This window comes from Haemorhous mexicanus, chromosome 5 (assembly GCF_027477595.1).
Source record: "Haemorhous mexicanus isolate bHaeMex1 chromosome 5, bHaeMex1.pri, whole genome shotgun sequence".
Classification (NCBI taxonomy): Eukaryota; Metazoa; Chordata; class Aves; order Passeriformes; family Fringillidae; genus Haemorhous; species Haemorhous mexicanus.
In genome coordinates, this window is record NC_082345.1 from 7,660,025 (window position 1) to 7,673,948 (window position 13,924).

Genomic DNA, 13,924 nt, shown 5'->3' on the forward strand with positions numbered 1-13,924 from the left:
GAATTCACATAAAGCAGCAATTTTTCAAAGGCTTTTAAGTAGTCCATACTCAGTTGATTTTCACAGGGAAAGTAAAAAAGTGTAATTCTAAACAAAATTATCCCTTCCTGCAAATTTCAGGGCTCTGCAGTGAGCCCAAGTGGGCTCTGCAGTGAAAATAGCTCCTGTTTTTCCCTTCTCTTCCTCCACCCCCACCCCCCACCCAGTAAAAGAGAATGTTTTTCCCCAACACTCATTCTTGGAAACAGTTCTATTTATTTTAGATTAAATTTTCCAACACATCTCAGATTGAGACACAGACATGGCATGGAAAATTTCAGCCCAAGCATTTAGTGTTTGGCAAAGTTACAAGCAACTGGGACCTAAAATGGGAAGATTTTGGCAATTTAGGATGCACTAACAGCCTTCCTTCTAATGAACATTCTTGTTCAAAGGTTATTAGGTTATTAATAGACTCAAGAACAAGTCTGAAATTCAGAATAGACCAAAAATAATGCTGGTGTCCTGTCTGAACTTTCTAGTCTTTATGGTATAGTACTTTGAAAAATCATTGGAAAGCAAAGTTGTGTGACTAAAGCCAGTATAAATCTTAACTATAATTTTCTGGTAGGCTTAAGATTTGAAATATTGTCTTTAGCTTCAGTGGTGATATTAACAAAATGCAGTGTAGCGCTAGAAAAGCTACAGAAAAGGAAATTGAGAATGATCTCCAGAGATAAAGAAATGTGCAGGATGGAGTAAAGTAATTTGCATAAAAATTGTCAGATTGGTATTTAATTGAATTATACTGGATCTTACATTTTTTAGATAATATCAGTTTGAGTTACTGTTGTAGGTTATTATAGACTGGTGTATTATTAAAAAATAAATATTCTTGAAACAAGTTTTGACAATGTGCTTACCTAGTAAAGTCTCCTGTTTAAAGCACTCGTGTTTTCTAATGTAGTGAAATATGATAGCACTAAATAAAACCTATTAAATTGGTGTTTTCCGCCATTCTCAGTATAGATCTCTCCCACAGGTGCCTGGATTATGTTTGCAGCAGATTCAGCCTTGTGCAGCAGGCCAAGGATGGTACAATTGGGTGAATATTGTTGATTGATGCTGTATCATTATAGTACAGTCAGCCTTTCTTTCCATGCCCCTGTTCTTGTTGTTCAGCCATTAAAATACTACTTCCAGGTTAAAAATGCCACATTTTTAAAGCTTATTGCATATGAGTAACACTGCTGTGGCATGTTAAAATGGCACAATGCTAAGAAGAGTGCTAAATAATTGAATAAATATTGCTGTGTTTAGACTATTCCTGTTTGTGGAGAGAACTCAAAACCTGAAAGTACATTATTTGCCATAACGTGATACAAAGTGTGCTCTAGCAAATAAAAAATACTGCTGAAACTCCTCTGATGACTGGTTTAAGCCATGGTGTAGAAGCAAAACTGCCATTTAAATACCTATATGTGTATGGGTTTTTAAAATTTAAGCAATGTCCATTTTTTTTGATCTAGCTGAAATTTTTGATGTTCAATTCTCTAAGTAGTTATTTAATCATTTTCCATTGGTGATTTCCTCAAGAACTGAAACTCGTACTTGAGTTGGACCTGTGAGATAGAATATGAATAACTGAGACATTTCAATATGTATGTGTGATGAGCAACTGGCCAGTGGTCACTATATTACTGTCCTCTTGCATTAAAAATAAACCTGCAGACTGTGTGTCTGATTTTAGTCATACTCATGCTTGGTTTTAATCTGGCTCCCCTTGATTCCATAGCAGCACAGATGAAAATCATGCAGATCTTTCTAACTGATGCAGCAGTTAGAAAATCTGATGCTTTTGGCACATTTTTAATCTCAGCACTCCCAAATAGCGGGTCACAATATTCTGGTCCCTCCCACAACAAGTGGAACATTGAAGTGTATCCCATTATCCTTGCTTTAGTGCTGACTGTTGTGAGTCAAGCCAGATATGTTAAAAGTTGATGACTGCAGCAGCCCCAGAACATTGATGCTTCTGATTTTTGTGGAAATCTAGTTTATGGTAAGTACTTTTAATGTTACTGTTTACTGGTTTGCAATGATAGGTGGTTTCTTTAAAAAAAAAAAAATCAGTTTCTGATGTTGTCTCCAAGAATCTTGATATATTGTGGGCTCTACTGGGATATTTTACTGTGTGGTTCATCCACACCACCAACTTGGACCAAGGATTAAAAAATGGGGTTAATTATAAACCTCTGAAGATCTCAGATGGAGATTTGCTGTTATTTGCATTACTAGATGTCAAAGTGATGCAAGCCTGTGAGGATGAATGAAAGCAGTGCTGGAGAAGTGTGGGTAGTCAGGTTGGAGGTGTGATCCCTGGTCACACAGACCTTCACAGCCTGCTGGAGCCCCTTGGTATTCCATGGGTTTTCTTCAGAGGGATGGAAACCCACCTGCTTGGCTCAGCTTGCCAATGGCCCTAAGAGAACAGCAAAGTGTACACATAGCTGGAGGAACTCTGAGGAAAGTTAAGAAATTGTATAAACAGGCTGCATTCTGATCTGCTTGATCATGTTGGGGATTAGGAACTGATCCTTTCCAAAAATCGTAGGTGAGGATTCTGTTACTCCTCCAGAAACTGACAGCAACTCAGGAAAAAAGAGGCAGAAATCCAAAGAATTGTCTGAGCCATTTTGCAGTGTTGGGTGACATCAGGTCAAGTTCAGTACAAATGCAGAATTTGCCTTGATTGATGCTTCAGAAATTTGCAGCAGTCTGCTTGCTTAGTTTCCTTGGAAATGCTGGCAGATATGTAGGGAATCAGGGACTCTCTGGAGTAGAGACAGAAAACCCAAGACTGAGAATGACTTCTTAACATGGTGTTTAAGGCTCAGAGAGAGAGCTCTGTATTCTAGTTGGTGGTAAGAGAGCAGCTGCTTTTATTTTAAATGAATGTATGATAAAATAACTTCTCTTTAGGATGGAGTTAAAAAAGGTAAAACCTATTTCTCTCTTAGCTTAGTCCACAGCACTTTCTTTTTTCTTTGAAGGAGAACATCACTGCCCAGACTCAAAACCAGTTTGTGACTTTCCTGCTGCCAGCTGTCAGGTGTCTAAATCCTGGGTATATGCACCTCTCCAGCGAGTGTTTCTAACAGCAGCCAGGTGAACAAGTTCCTGTTCTCTTGTCCCATTCCAAGTAGTCGAATTGTGTAAAAACTTTGTTGCTCACCTACAGTCAGAGAATCTTGTGTAGCAAGGTGTCAGAAGAAGTCCAAATGAGTGGCAAATAGCCCAGAAGTGCAATACATGATTCCCTGGTTGCCAGCTCCTAACTGCAACAGGACGTGCTGATGTCTGCTTTCACACATTTGCTTTTAATCAACAAAAAGTATGTGTCTGAGAAGAAAAGTTAATCCTGTATGACATGGACCATCAGATCTTATTGCTATTATCTATTTTAGCTTTCTTTCTGTTATTTGGATCTGATTTTTTTTTTGTTTGAATTTGAAGGAAAAAAATTTGGAAAATTATTATAAGCTTCATTCACCTATGTAATTGTCCTTGCCTAAATTACTGCTTTTCAATAGCAAGCTTTCTTTAAGAATGGCAATGCAGTTTGGCATGACACAATGCAAAATTCTTATGTTTCTCCTTGTAAAATTCCACTATGGTCATAATTTCCAGCTGATCCTCCAAATATTTTGCTCTTGGCTCCTATTTTATAAGTACAATGAAGGCTGTGCCAATAGCTTGTGCTTATCTAGCTTGGTTACAACAGTTACAGTCTGGTTTTCCAGCCCTAGGAAACAACTGAAACAATATTGATTTGCTTCAAGCCTGCCAGTTTAACTGGCACCATAGTCAAGATTCCAGTAGCTTTCTAAATTTGGGGTTTTTTTCCCCAGTGTATCTGCCATGTATGAAACTTCATTAAAAATAAGGAAAAACTATGCTGGTTTAAGTTTGTTTTTTTAAAAAAACTTCATTAAAAATAAGGAAAAACTATGCTGGTTTAAGTTTGTTTTTTTAAAAAAACATGATTTCAGACTGGACGATTTGCTTCTGTCAGTGTCATGAACTTTTTCAATTAATTTTTTAAACAATGATGTCACATAAGTTCTTGGTGGGAACCTCTCACTCCAGCATGGGTTGGGAAGCTACACTTTACTCAAAAAATTCTTTGCTAACTTGAGGTGGTATTTTCTTTCTTAGTACAGGTTGAAAACACATTCTGTTCATCAATCTAACTTTGAGATATAAAAATGCAAACCACTAATGTGCATGATTCAACTAAAGCTACACTGAACTTATTCTTACATTTGAAAAAAAATCACGAATAAATCCTTTATGCAGGATATAAACAGAGAAAAGGTCAAGCCTAAAGAAACCTTAAAAAGTAATGATGAAATGAGAAACAGAACCGAAATTTCATTTTAACCATATAGGTTTCTATTTGTTGTAGTGCATGGATAAACATCTAGAACTGTTATAAAAAAGTAGCAAGAATGTGTGCTCACAGCTTAATATTTTACTATGAAATTCCAACCACACACTTTGTATATAAGTAAGTAATTACTCAGCTAAGCCAAGTTTGCATGCTCTAGCCAATTCTTGCTAAAATAGATTGCACCTCACTATTGGAAGGGTGTTAGCAGAATATTGTTGTTTACCATATTAATTTCTTCAAACAAATGCCTAATATCTCCTTTTTGCAGTTACAAAAAAGCCTTCCAGAGGCTTATATACATGGTACTTTCAACAGGCAAAAAGAGGTGGAGACAAACTTTGAATATATGAAAAAAGACACTTCTAAGAGTGGTGATGAACATGGCTTTAAAATGGCAGGCCTTTCTACAACACATGGCAGAGCATGATTGGTATCTATGTTAAAAAGAGGCAGTGTGGAAATCACACTTATTTGACACTAATGCTTTCAAGCTTCTTCTTTGGCAAGATAAGAGAGCCCTAAAATGTAACAATTTAGTATCTTGGGTTTTCATATTGATGTGCAAGTGGTGACTAATTATTATTTTTTATTTATACACCTAATGTGCATGAGCATCTAATCATCTTTAACACAAAGCATTTATGATGTCTATAAAATTTCTATTAAATTTAAGCTTTAAAAATGTTTGTTTTTCAGTATTTCCCAGTCAGAAGTGAAAGCTTTGCTTCTACAGTTCTGCCCATATGCAGATACCTAAATCCACTTCAACACTTTTGCCTTGTGAATTGGGAATGAAATATCCCCTGTACAATGAAGGGTTTTATTCCTAGCTTTTGATCACTCCAATACAGATACTGAGAAGCTGAATTAATTACTTAATAAATTAAGTAGGAAATAACATAACTTAACTGAAAACAGAAAGTGAAGTTTGATTACTGATGACAGGAACTACATTTCACCCAGAAATGGTTTGGAATACAGCAGAGAGTTATAAGGATATCATACCAGCAAGCTGCAACTGGGCCCCCATTTATGAACTGTAACCTCCAAAGTCTTTTAAAGTTTGTTTTTCCTTTATTTTAACTAACTGGTTTCAGGTAAATTCTTTTTGAAGTTTAGAGTGTGTGAAAGATCACAGAAAAAAGCCAATTTGCTGTTTTAATACTTTTTTCTCTTAGATTACCAAACCGATATTTTGAAAAATACTTTTTTTAAAAGAAATTACTTTTAAGAATTTCTGTATGGGTTTTATTCCAAATCCAAAGATCCTGACTCAAGCTTTTACAGTTTGAGGGGAAACTATTGATAGATGTGTTGGGTTGAAGATGAAAGGTGCATAATTTCACCTCTTTGGGACTGTATGCAAAAGGTGATTGAAATTCACAACAAAATATTATTGCTTGACATCTTTATGGAGCTTTGAGTAATTTCATTAATCCTTTAATATGATGCACACTGAGAACTGAGGTATGAAGTAGTTTCTTGTTTTATTCTCTTTAAGCCTGTTGGGTTTTTGTTTTTTTTTTTCTTTCCAAATTGGAGCAGGACTGCCAGACCAAACCACTTCACTTCACCTGGGTAAGGAGTGGGTGTCGGGATGCCACCCCTTATCCCGAAGCGGCTGTTCCCAGGAGGGGACGCGCTGAGCCGTGTGCGAGCACCTGGATCCTGGAAATCCCTGGAGTCCGGGAACGGCACCGCAGGACGCAGAGCCCGAAGTCAGGGCCGCGCACTGTGAACTGCTCTGGGAATAAAGGCACTGCATAAATACACTGTCTTTTTAGATGAGTGTCATTTCTTTAATAGGAAATACATTAAAGAGGTTTCCGTAGCCTCTTCAGCGTGCAAGACACAAAGCAAAACAAAAAACGCAAACAAAAACAAAACACCCAAACAAAACAAAATGCCCAAACTATCCTTCGAAGAAAAGAGAAAGAAAAGAAAAGAAAAGAAAAGAAAAGAGAAAAGAAAAGAAAAGAAAAGAAAAGAAAAGAAAAGAAAAGAAAAGAGAAAAGAAAAGAGAAAAGAAAAGAGAAAAGAAAAGAAAAGAAAAGAAAAGAAAAGAAAAGAAAAGAAAAGAAAAGAAAAGAAAAGAAAAGAAAAGAAAAGAAAAGAAAAGAAAAGAAAAACCACCTTCAAGAACGAGTGCTGTGTAGCGGTGATTCCGCTCGTCCCCCGCCGCTCCCCGAGGCCGCGGTGAGGGAGCCGCGCTGCCCGGGGCTCGGCGGGCGCAGAGCGCCGCTCGGGACGGCTCTGCCCTGCGCTGTTCCCCTCCCTCGGGCGGGATCCCGGCTCACCCCGGCCGCCGCAGGTGCCCGGCGCCGCTCGCTGCCGCCCTGCCGGGGCCGGGCTCAGCCCTGCCCGGGCACAAGCGCCCTCCCTCCGCAGGTGCGCGGGGCCGGGCAGGGGAGGCCGGCGGGGCCGGTTCGCCGCGGGCCGGGAGGCGCGGAGCCCGCGGCGCTCCCCAGGACGGCCGGCGCTGCCGAGGTGGGAAGGCGGTGAGGGGATCCCGGGGGGCCGGTGCTGGGCATGAGGGAAGCGCTGTGCTCTGGGGGGCCGCGGGCGGACCGGCGGGGCCCGGGAGCGTGAGAGGGTGACGGCGGCCGCCGAGGCGTGGAAGGGCCGCCCTGTCCGGCTGGAGCCGCCTGAGGCGGGGGATGTCGGCGGAGCGGGGCTGGAGGGATGTCGGAGAGCCCTCTCCGAACCCCAAACACAAAATGCCCCCTCAGCCAGGACCCGGCAAAGCCAAGCGGCAGGTGGGTTTTGCCCGGCCCGTGGCTCGGGCAGCGGGCGGGATGTGCCAAGGGGCCGGGCACGGCTCTGTCCCTGTGTGCCCGCTCTGCCGGGAAGGCCAGCGGGTGCCTGCGAAGGTGGCTGGGGAAGGCTTCAGTGGTGCTAGCTGTCTGTGATGGTGTGTGGGTGATTGAGCCAGGTGGTGGGATAGAGGTGTGTCATCCTTTACTGTGGAATTAGGGAATGATAAAGGTGATAGTCAGCATTCATTTCCTTCTGGATGTACCAGTTGCCTGCTGTGTGAATAAGTTAGGGTTATGTCAGGTGATCAGAAGTAGGACCTTCAGTCTGAGCTTTAACTGGGCAGGGGCGGGGAGGAGAGGGAACAAGGAGATGAATTAATTGTCATTGATACTTCACTTTTTTCATCATCTCTCCCTCTTCAGGCAGCCCTTTGCATTAATAAATCTGAATACATTTGTAACTCTCTCAAGTAGCTGCCAGCAGTGTAGGAGTGTTTACATTTTGAGTCATTCATTCTTCTTTTTTATGTTTTTTTTTTTAATTTCTTTACTGGGATTTCACCTTGCATTTTGAAGGCTGATTTTGATCTGTTCCTCCTTCTCATAGAATAGGTTCAGCAATAAGAAATACTCATTGGAGCTCAGTAGTGATATCCCTCCCCAGCTCCCACTGACACTTGTTGCTGAACTGGCCTTTATGGTTTCTATCCCTCTCTTTTTGACCAGTCTTTATTTACTCATGTGTAATGGAGAAATGCATGTGAAATTAGGACAACTTAGTCATTCATAGAACTTCATAAACTTCTGGATATTTGATTCCTTTGTAGAGTGCTGGTGAACCAGCACTCATATTTACAGTAGTAGTAGTGATGTATATGCTGTGTACATACAGCTTTAAAATGGTTTTGCTGTAGTGCTAAATATTTACAGGCCTTAAATGTGACTCAGAAGTAAGCTGAGGCTGCTTTGCACGTTTTCTGAATCTCATGGTCAAACATTGCTAGCTCAGTTAATTTTACTTTGTACATGGTCTCTGACTTGGTCACATATAAGCGTGTTACTGTCTATAAAGCCTTTAATTGGAGTTGACTGGCCCTGCTACAGCTGCCTCAGCAAAGACCACATCAGCTCTCCTTTAACAAAACACTGGCACAGGACAGTCTGAATGCTGACCCTCTACTTGTGGGGAGGTACTTAAATGAAACCTTGTCTCCATGGAGGATTTTATGACAAAATAACTCTTTAAAAAGTCAAGACATGTCAGTGTAGGTAGGCACTGGTGCTTGGGACTGAGACCTGCAGTAGCTGAGGGGCTGTAGCCACGCAGTGCTTCCCTCTCCCATGACAGCTTGGAGAACAGGGCTGCCTGTTTTGAAATCTGTATTTCAAAATATATTGTATATATTTTCCAAAAGCAGTAGGTAACATTGTAAAATTAAATGACCTGAAAATGACTAATGGTTTTTAAAAATAAACTCGCCTGGTCATTATTCTTTTCACTAGACTTTCAGAATTTTTGTCATCATGGTTGTTGCTTACTTTTAAATGCTTCAGTTTCCAGCGTGTAAGTTATGTCAAGTTCACAGAAGAAGTGGAAATCATCAGACTAATGCTAAGTTTCCTTGTTCATAGAAAAAAACAAAATCCAAATGCACAGGATATGCTGTTGCCTGCTACATGGTTAAGAGATCTCCTGAAAAAAGTAATTTTTTGTTTTGTTTTGTTTCTTTTTTTCTTTTTTTTTTTTCAAGAATGCAGGATAAGGATGGGATTGGGAGAAAATTGCCTGCAGAAGAGCTGTGGAATAAAATATAGGCTAATCAGAGAGTATAGTTAACTTCACATTCTGCATCAGAAATACATATTTAAATACATATTTACTTTTTTACAAAGTAAATGTGAGTCTTAAGGAAGATAAGAAACTTCATGCTAAATGTTCTGGTGGGCAGAGAGGAAGAGGAATCTACCTCTGTATAAAGTGAAACCTAGATAAAATCATAGCATGAGCAAAGGAGCTGCAGTGTAACTCCCCCAGAAGGAGCTCACTGCTGCATGTACTTTTACTCTGTTAAGGTGGGGATATTGTCATTTACCAATGGGAAGGATTCCCCATTTCATGCCCAGACATCTGAAAATGTACCACTCTGCGTGGGAAACTTGGCACAGCCAGCCTGAACCTTTTTTCCATTTCAATAAACTAAGCCAGATTTTAGTATGGATGGAGAGCACATTTTAAGATGCTTAATGATTTTTCTAATCCTGTGACCTGTGTGCCTTAGGGAAATCTTCCAGGACTGCCCCGTGAACCTGCTGTGTGGCTCTTCATACCACCTTTGGGATTTGGATGTTTACTTGGAAACAGCAGTGGCTGGAGGAGAGAGACATGATGGTTTCACTAGATCAGGGTAGAACAAAGTAAAGCAGTTTGAAACCTAATTCTTCTGTAACTAGTGTTTGAATATCTGTGTGATTTCTGGCCCTGACTTACTTTATGCCTCTGTTATGTGTACGTAGGAAAGTTTTTTATAAACTTTCAAAATAGCATGGCCCTAGTGTCAGGCCTGTTGAATTCTCTGAATTAACACAGATCTTTGCTGCTGAAGTAGTGGATAGGGCAGATGAGTGTTTCTCAGACTTCTTACAAATGTGAGCATTTATTCTTCTCTTTTTATGCACTGCCTGAGTAAAAAGTTACTCCTGTACTATTTTAATTGCTGGCAGTAGCTCAGTTCCTTGGGATGCTGGGTGGAAAAGGGCAGAGGAATCAGCTGCAGTGATCAGCTGTAGTGTGAGCACTCAGTGCAATGGCCAGGAGCAGCACAGTGCTCCCAGCAGTGAAGGGAGTGGTAGGTAGCTCCCTAGCCAGAGTAAATCCATGCAGCAGGTAATTACAGATGGTGCTGACTCCCCTGGAGGAAATGAGCTGCTTCCAGCTGTAAATCAGGGCCATTTGGTTTTATTGTTTTTCTTGTTACTTTTTAATAGCTTAATATTTTAAATAAGTTTTCCCCTACTTGTTTATGACTCCCACCCTTTGAATCTTCCTGTTAGTTCATTGAGAAGTGCACCTCAGGTAAGAGAAACACTGGTTGGTTTGTGTCCTTATTTTTTTAGAAAATGTCACTTGTCAGATAGCAGCATTATCAGAACCTCCATTGTGGCTTGTTACTGTAATTTTACCAAATAATAGTTTGTCTTTCATAAAAGAACTGATTCCCAAGTCCATTTCTTTGGCTCAAATTTGATGAAGTGTATTACTACTAGTATAAGTTATTTCTGCTAGGGTAGGGAGAAGATGTGTGCAGCTGAGAAAGATTGGAGGATTCTTTTTGTAAACAATTCTTAATTCTAGTCTGCTACTACTTCTAGTAAAATAAACCTTAAATTTTTGTCCAAGGTACTTTAAAGTGACGAGGGAAGAGGGAAGCTTCTGACTTATAAATTAAATTTCAAAATGCAAAGAGCTCACATACTTATTTCTCGTTTTATTCCTAATATAATTTGCAGGTATTTTAATATAATACATAGAAACTTAGGAGAAAAAAGCTGTCACTACTGAATATATTGGCATGTAACTAAAAGGAAGTTACCTAGTGCTGTGTGTTTGTGAGCCCAATAGAGCAGCAGCCTGCCTCATGTACCTGCTGGCAGCCTGTGACATGAGCACAGGCTTGGGGCAGGCTCAGACAATGGAATGTGTGTCAAAGATCCAGCTGCTTGTTTGCTGGTCTGTTTGTTAGTCAGATGTCTCCCTTTGTTTAGTTCTAAAGAAAGTGTCTGTCTTTGCAGTAAGAATGAAACAGAGTTTCTACTTAGAAATGAGGGAAAATCAGGCAAGTGTTGATTTTTCTGCTCAGTACGTGTGGGTGCTTTTGTTCAGAATGTAGCTGGATGCCAGTTTCTGTATTGGGAAAAGTGTAAAAGGTTTCTTTTGAAATCCACACAGTTTCTACCTAACATTTTCCATAGTGGAGGAAAGGAAGGTTCTCCCAGTGGAGCTTACCTTTGTGACACAGGGTATGGTCACACATGCTCTTGGCCATGGCTCTTTGGGGTACCATGCTTACCAACTGACCTCACTGCCAATTTTGTTCTAGTTTGGTTTTGGGTTTAACGTTGCTGAAGGCCCCCACCCTTGTACACTGCAAACACAGCTTCTGTGTGGCTGCTCCAGCCTGGCTGAATCAAAATTGTCTTGGTGAGCTTAAATGTTTTCAGTAAGACATTTTAAAAGACAGACATAGTTTGCTGAGTCCTGCCATTATGAAGATTCACAGTGTCCTTATTTTGCAATACTTTGATAGTGAATGGTATTTTAATGTACATTTAAGCCTGAATCCTGTCATGTGTTAATTTATCACTGGTTTTCTTGTGCAACAACAAAATGATCCTGAAAGTGGAATTTAAACATGGATAGGGATGTATTGACACTTTTCAGGAGCTAGTTCAGCAAGCAAGCCTTGGCTGCACATGTTGGCAATCTGGAGCCTATATGTGGCCATGGTGTCACATCATTATTAGCTCAGCCCCTCTATGTGCAGATACAAAAACAAATACTGCTTGGTTTCCACACAGTGCACTAGAAAAAGATGTTCCTAGGTTTCGGGATTAAGAGATGAAAAATTCTTCTAAACTTTTTGGAATTGTCACTCTGATGAGTTTGAAGTAGTTGTTTTCATTGTATATCATGGCTTCCATCCTTCTCAGTGGAAGTTGACTGCAGTTTCAGTGTTTTGGCCCTTCTCATTTTCTATAGTACCTTAAATTAAAAAAAAAAATCCTTTCAGTAGGAATGTCATACCTGACAATGAAAGATTGCTATACAATATATACTGATAAAGTTTTGCTGTAATCCATCTCTCAGTTGTCTTATTTATATAACATTTTTCACTTTGGAAAAGTGAGACAGCTCATGGAGGGTGTAAAAACATCAGATTTGAATGCTGTGCCAAGAGTGAAGGCTGCCCTCTGCTTGCATAGCTTGGACAGAAATGGAGTTATCTGTACCCTTCTGGTGACAGTGGGGAGAAACATATGAAGAGAGATAAAGTAGGTACAGCTACTCCATTCCCAGGTGCCTTTTTTGCTTTGAAACCACAGAAGTGTTGAAGTGTTGAAATAGATATGGAAGCTGAGGGTGTGTTGGCTACTTAGGAATACACTGTGAATACTGGAATACAGCTTCTCTGGTTTTGCTCTGATTCGGTAACCTTTCAGAAGTGTTAAAATAACTTTAAGATGCTGAAGTAGCAGATAGCACTGTTACTAATTTTGTTGGCATTTAAGGAAAGTTAGAACTGCATTTTCTTTGACTGGGCTCTGCCCACAGGTTGGTAGAATAATTAATGAAATAGAAAAAGTTCCTGGAGGTGACATGAATGTCTTTCAGGAGCACGTGCTGGGCACCAAATGCTGCATCAAAACATGCACTGTAGCTGTATGGAATGATGTCTACATGTAAACTTGTTTGTCCACTTCCCTGTGATGGTGAAGTGTGAAGGACAAGGGCAGGAAAATGTGAGGCACTTTGAGTGGCCTCTAATAAACATGGCTCAGGCTTTCATCAGAAACTGCACACACTGCAATTCCAACTGTGCACTATAGTGTTTCTCAACATCCTCTATGGTATATTTTTTTAATGTCTGGAAAAGTAAAGAAGAGTTAAGAGACTTTTTTATTTTTTTAGTAAAAAACATGCTGAAATGCTATACTTTTAATTCTAGACACATGATTCTTGTAAGCTGGATTTAATGGCTTTGCCTTCTGAGCTGTGTGTTGGTCATTCCCCTGCATCCAACTCTTTCCCTATGAAATATTTATATGTCAGTCCTAATTTTTTGCTTCTCCAGGACTGATGTTTGCAATGTATTGTACTTTTCCTAAAATAAATGAGAGGAAAATAATATGGTTATTTGTCCAACTGGAATGACCATCAGTTATAAAACTCAATGTTTTGCTTTCTTATTTGACTTCTGTATTGTTCAAATTTAAATTCCTCTTGTTGTTCCCCTAAGATTAATTCTGTACATAAAACGTTGGAGGTTGATAAGACTGAAAAAGTTGGGTTTTTTACCTAAGGGAAGACATTAGGTCTTTGTAGGTTTTGCTAGAACATTTGATGCTTTTATGAGGTATGAAATGTAGTTGCTACCTACTCTATTTTCTCTATAATTGCTATGTTTTCTAATTCTCCAGTTTCTGCACAGTTTTAGTTGTATACCTGTTTTATGATGCAGAAGTGATGCCTTAAGGAATCCTCTGCTGTGCTGGATGGCATTCACCTTCATTAGTAGGTATGGACTCAAAAAGATGCTTAATTCTTTTTCCTCCTCTAGAATTGAGTTGCTCATGCATCCCTGTTAGTATTCAACTGCAAACTTGGAAACCCACAGATGGGTTTTATGGGACAGAAAAGGCATTTGGAAAAGTTTCCTGACTATGGAGCCAGTGCAGTTATCCATTTTTAATTATACATAATGCATATTACCCTGAATAGGTAGTACTCACTGGCACTCTAGGTTCTGATTTCTGTAGCTCAGCCAAGCAGATTGTACAAGTTCTTTTGAAATTCATCAATGCTGTCTCATAGAACAAGATTGCAGGCTTAAAAGAAATCCAATCAAACCATTGTGACTATATATAATAGCACAAAACTATTGACTCAATATGAAAATATCTTAAAAAGAGTGCACTGCTGCAGCTAACTAGCAGAATTAATGCTCTAATCCAAATATCA

General features: G+C 39.7%; 1 protein-coding gene across 1 annotated transcript; it reads right to left on the reverse strand.

Annotated features, from left to right (window-relative positions):
* Positions 1-235: 235 nt before the first annotated feature.
* PRB4 (proline rich protein BstNI subfamily 4) lies at positions 236-8,216 on the reverse strand. Its single transcript, XM_059847799.1, has 4 exons — positions 8,208-8,216; positions 6,566-7,306; positions 6,007-6,176; positions 236-2,813 (listed from the first exon to the last, which is right to left on the reverse strand). Exons 1-4 carry the CDS (start codon positions 8,214-8,216, stop codon positions 2,705-2,707), a joined length of 1,029 nt encoding a protein of 342 aa, XP_059703782.1. The 3' UTR covers positions 236-2,704.
* Positions 8,217-13,924: the final 5,708 nt, after the last annotated feature.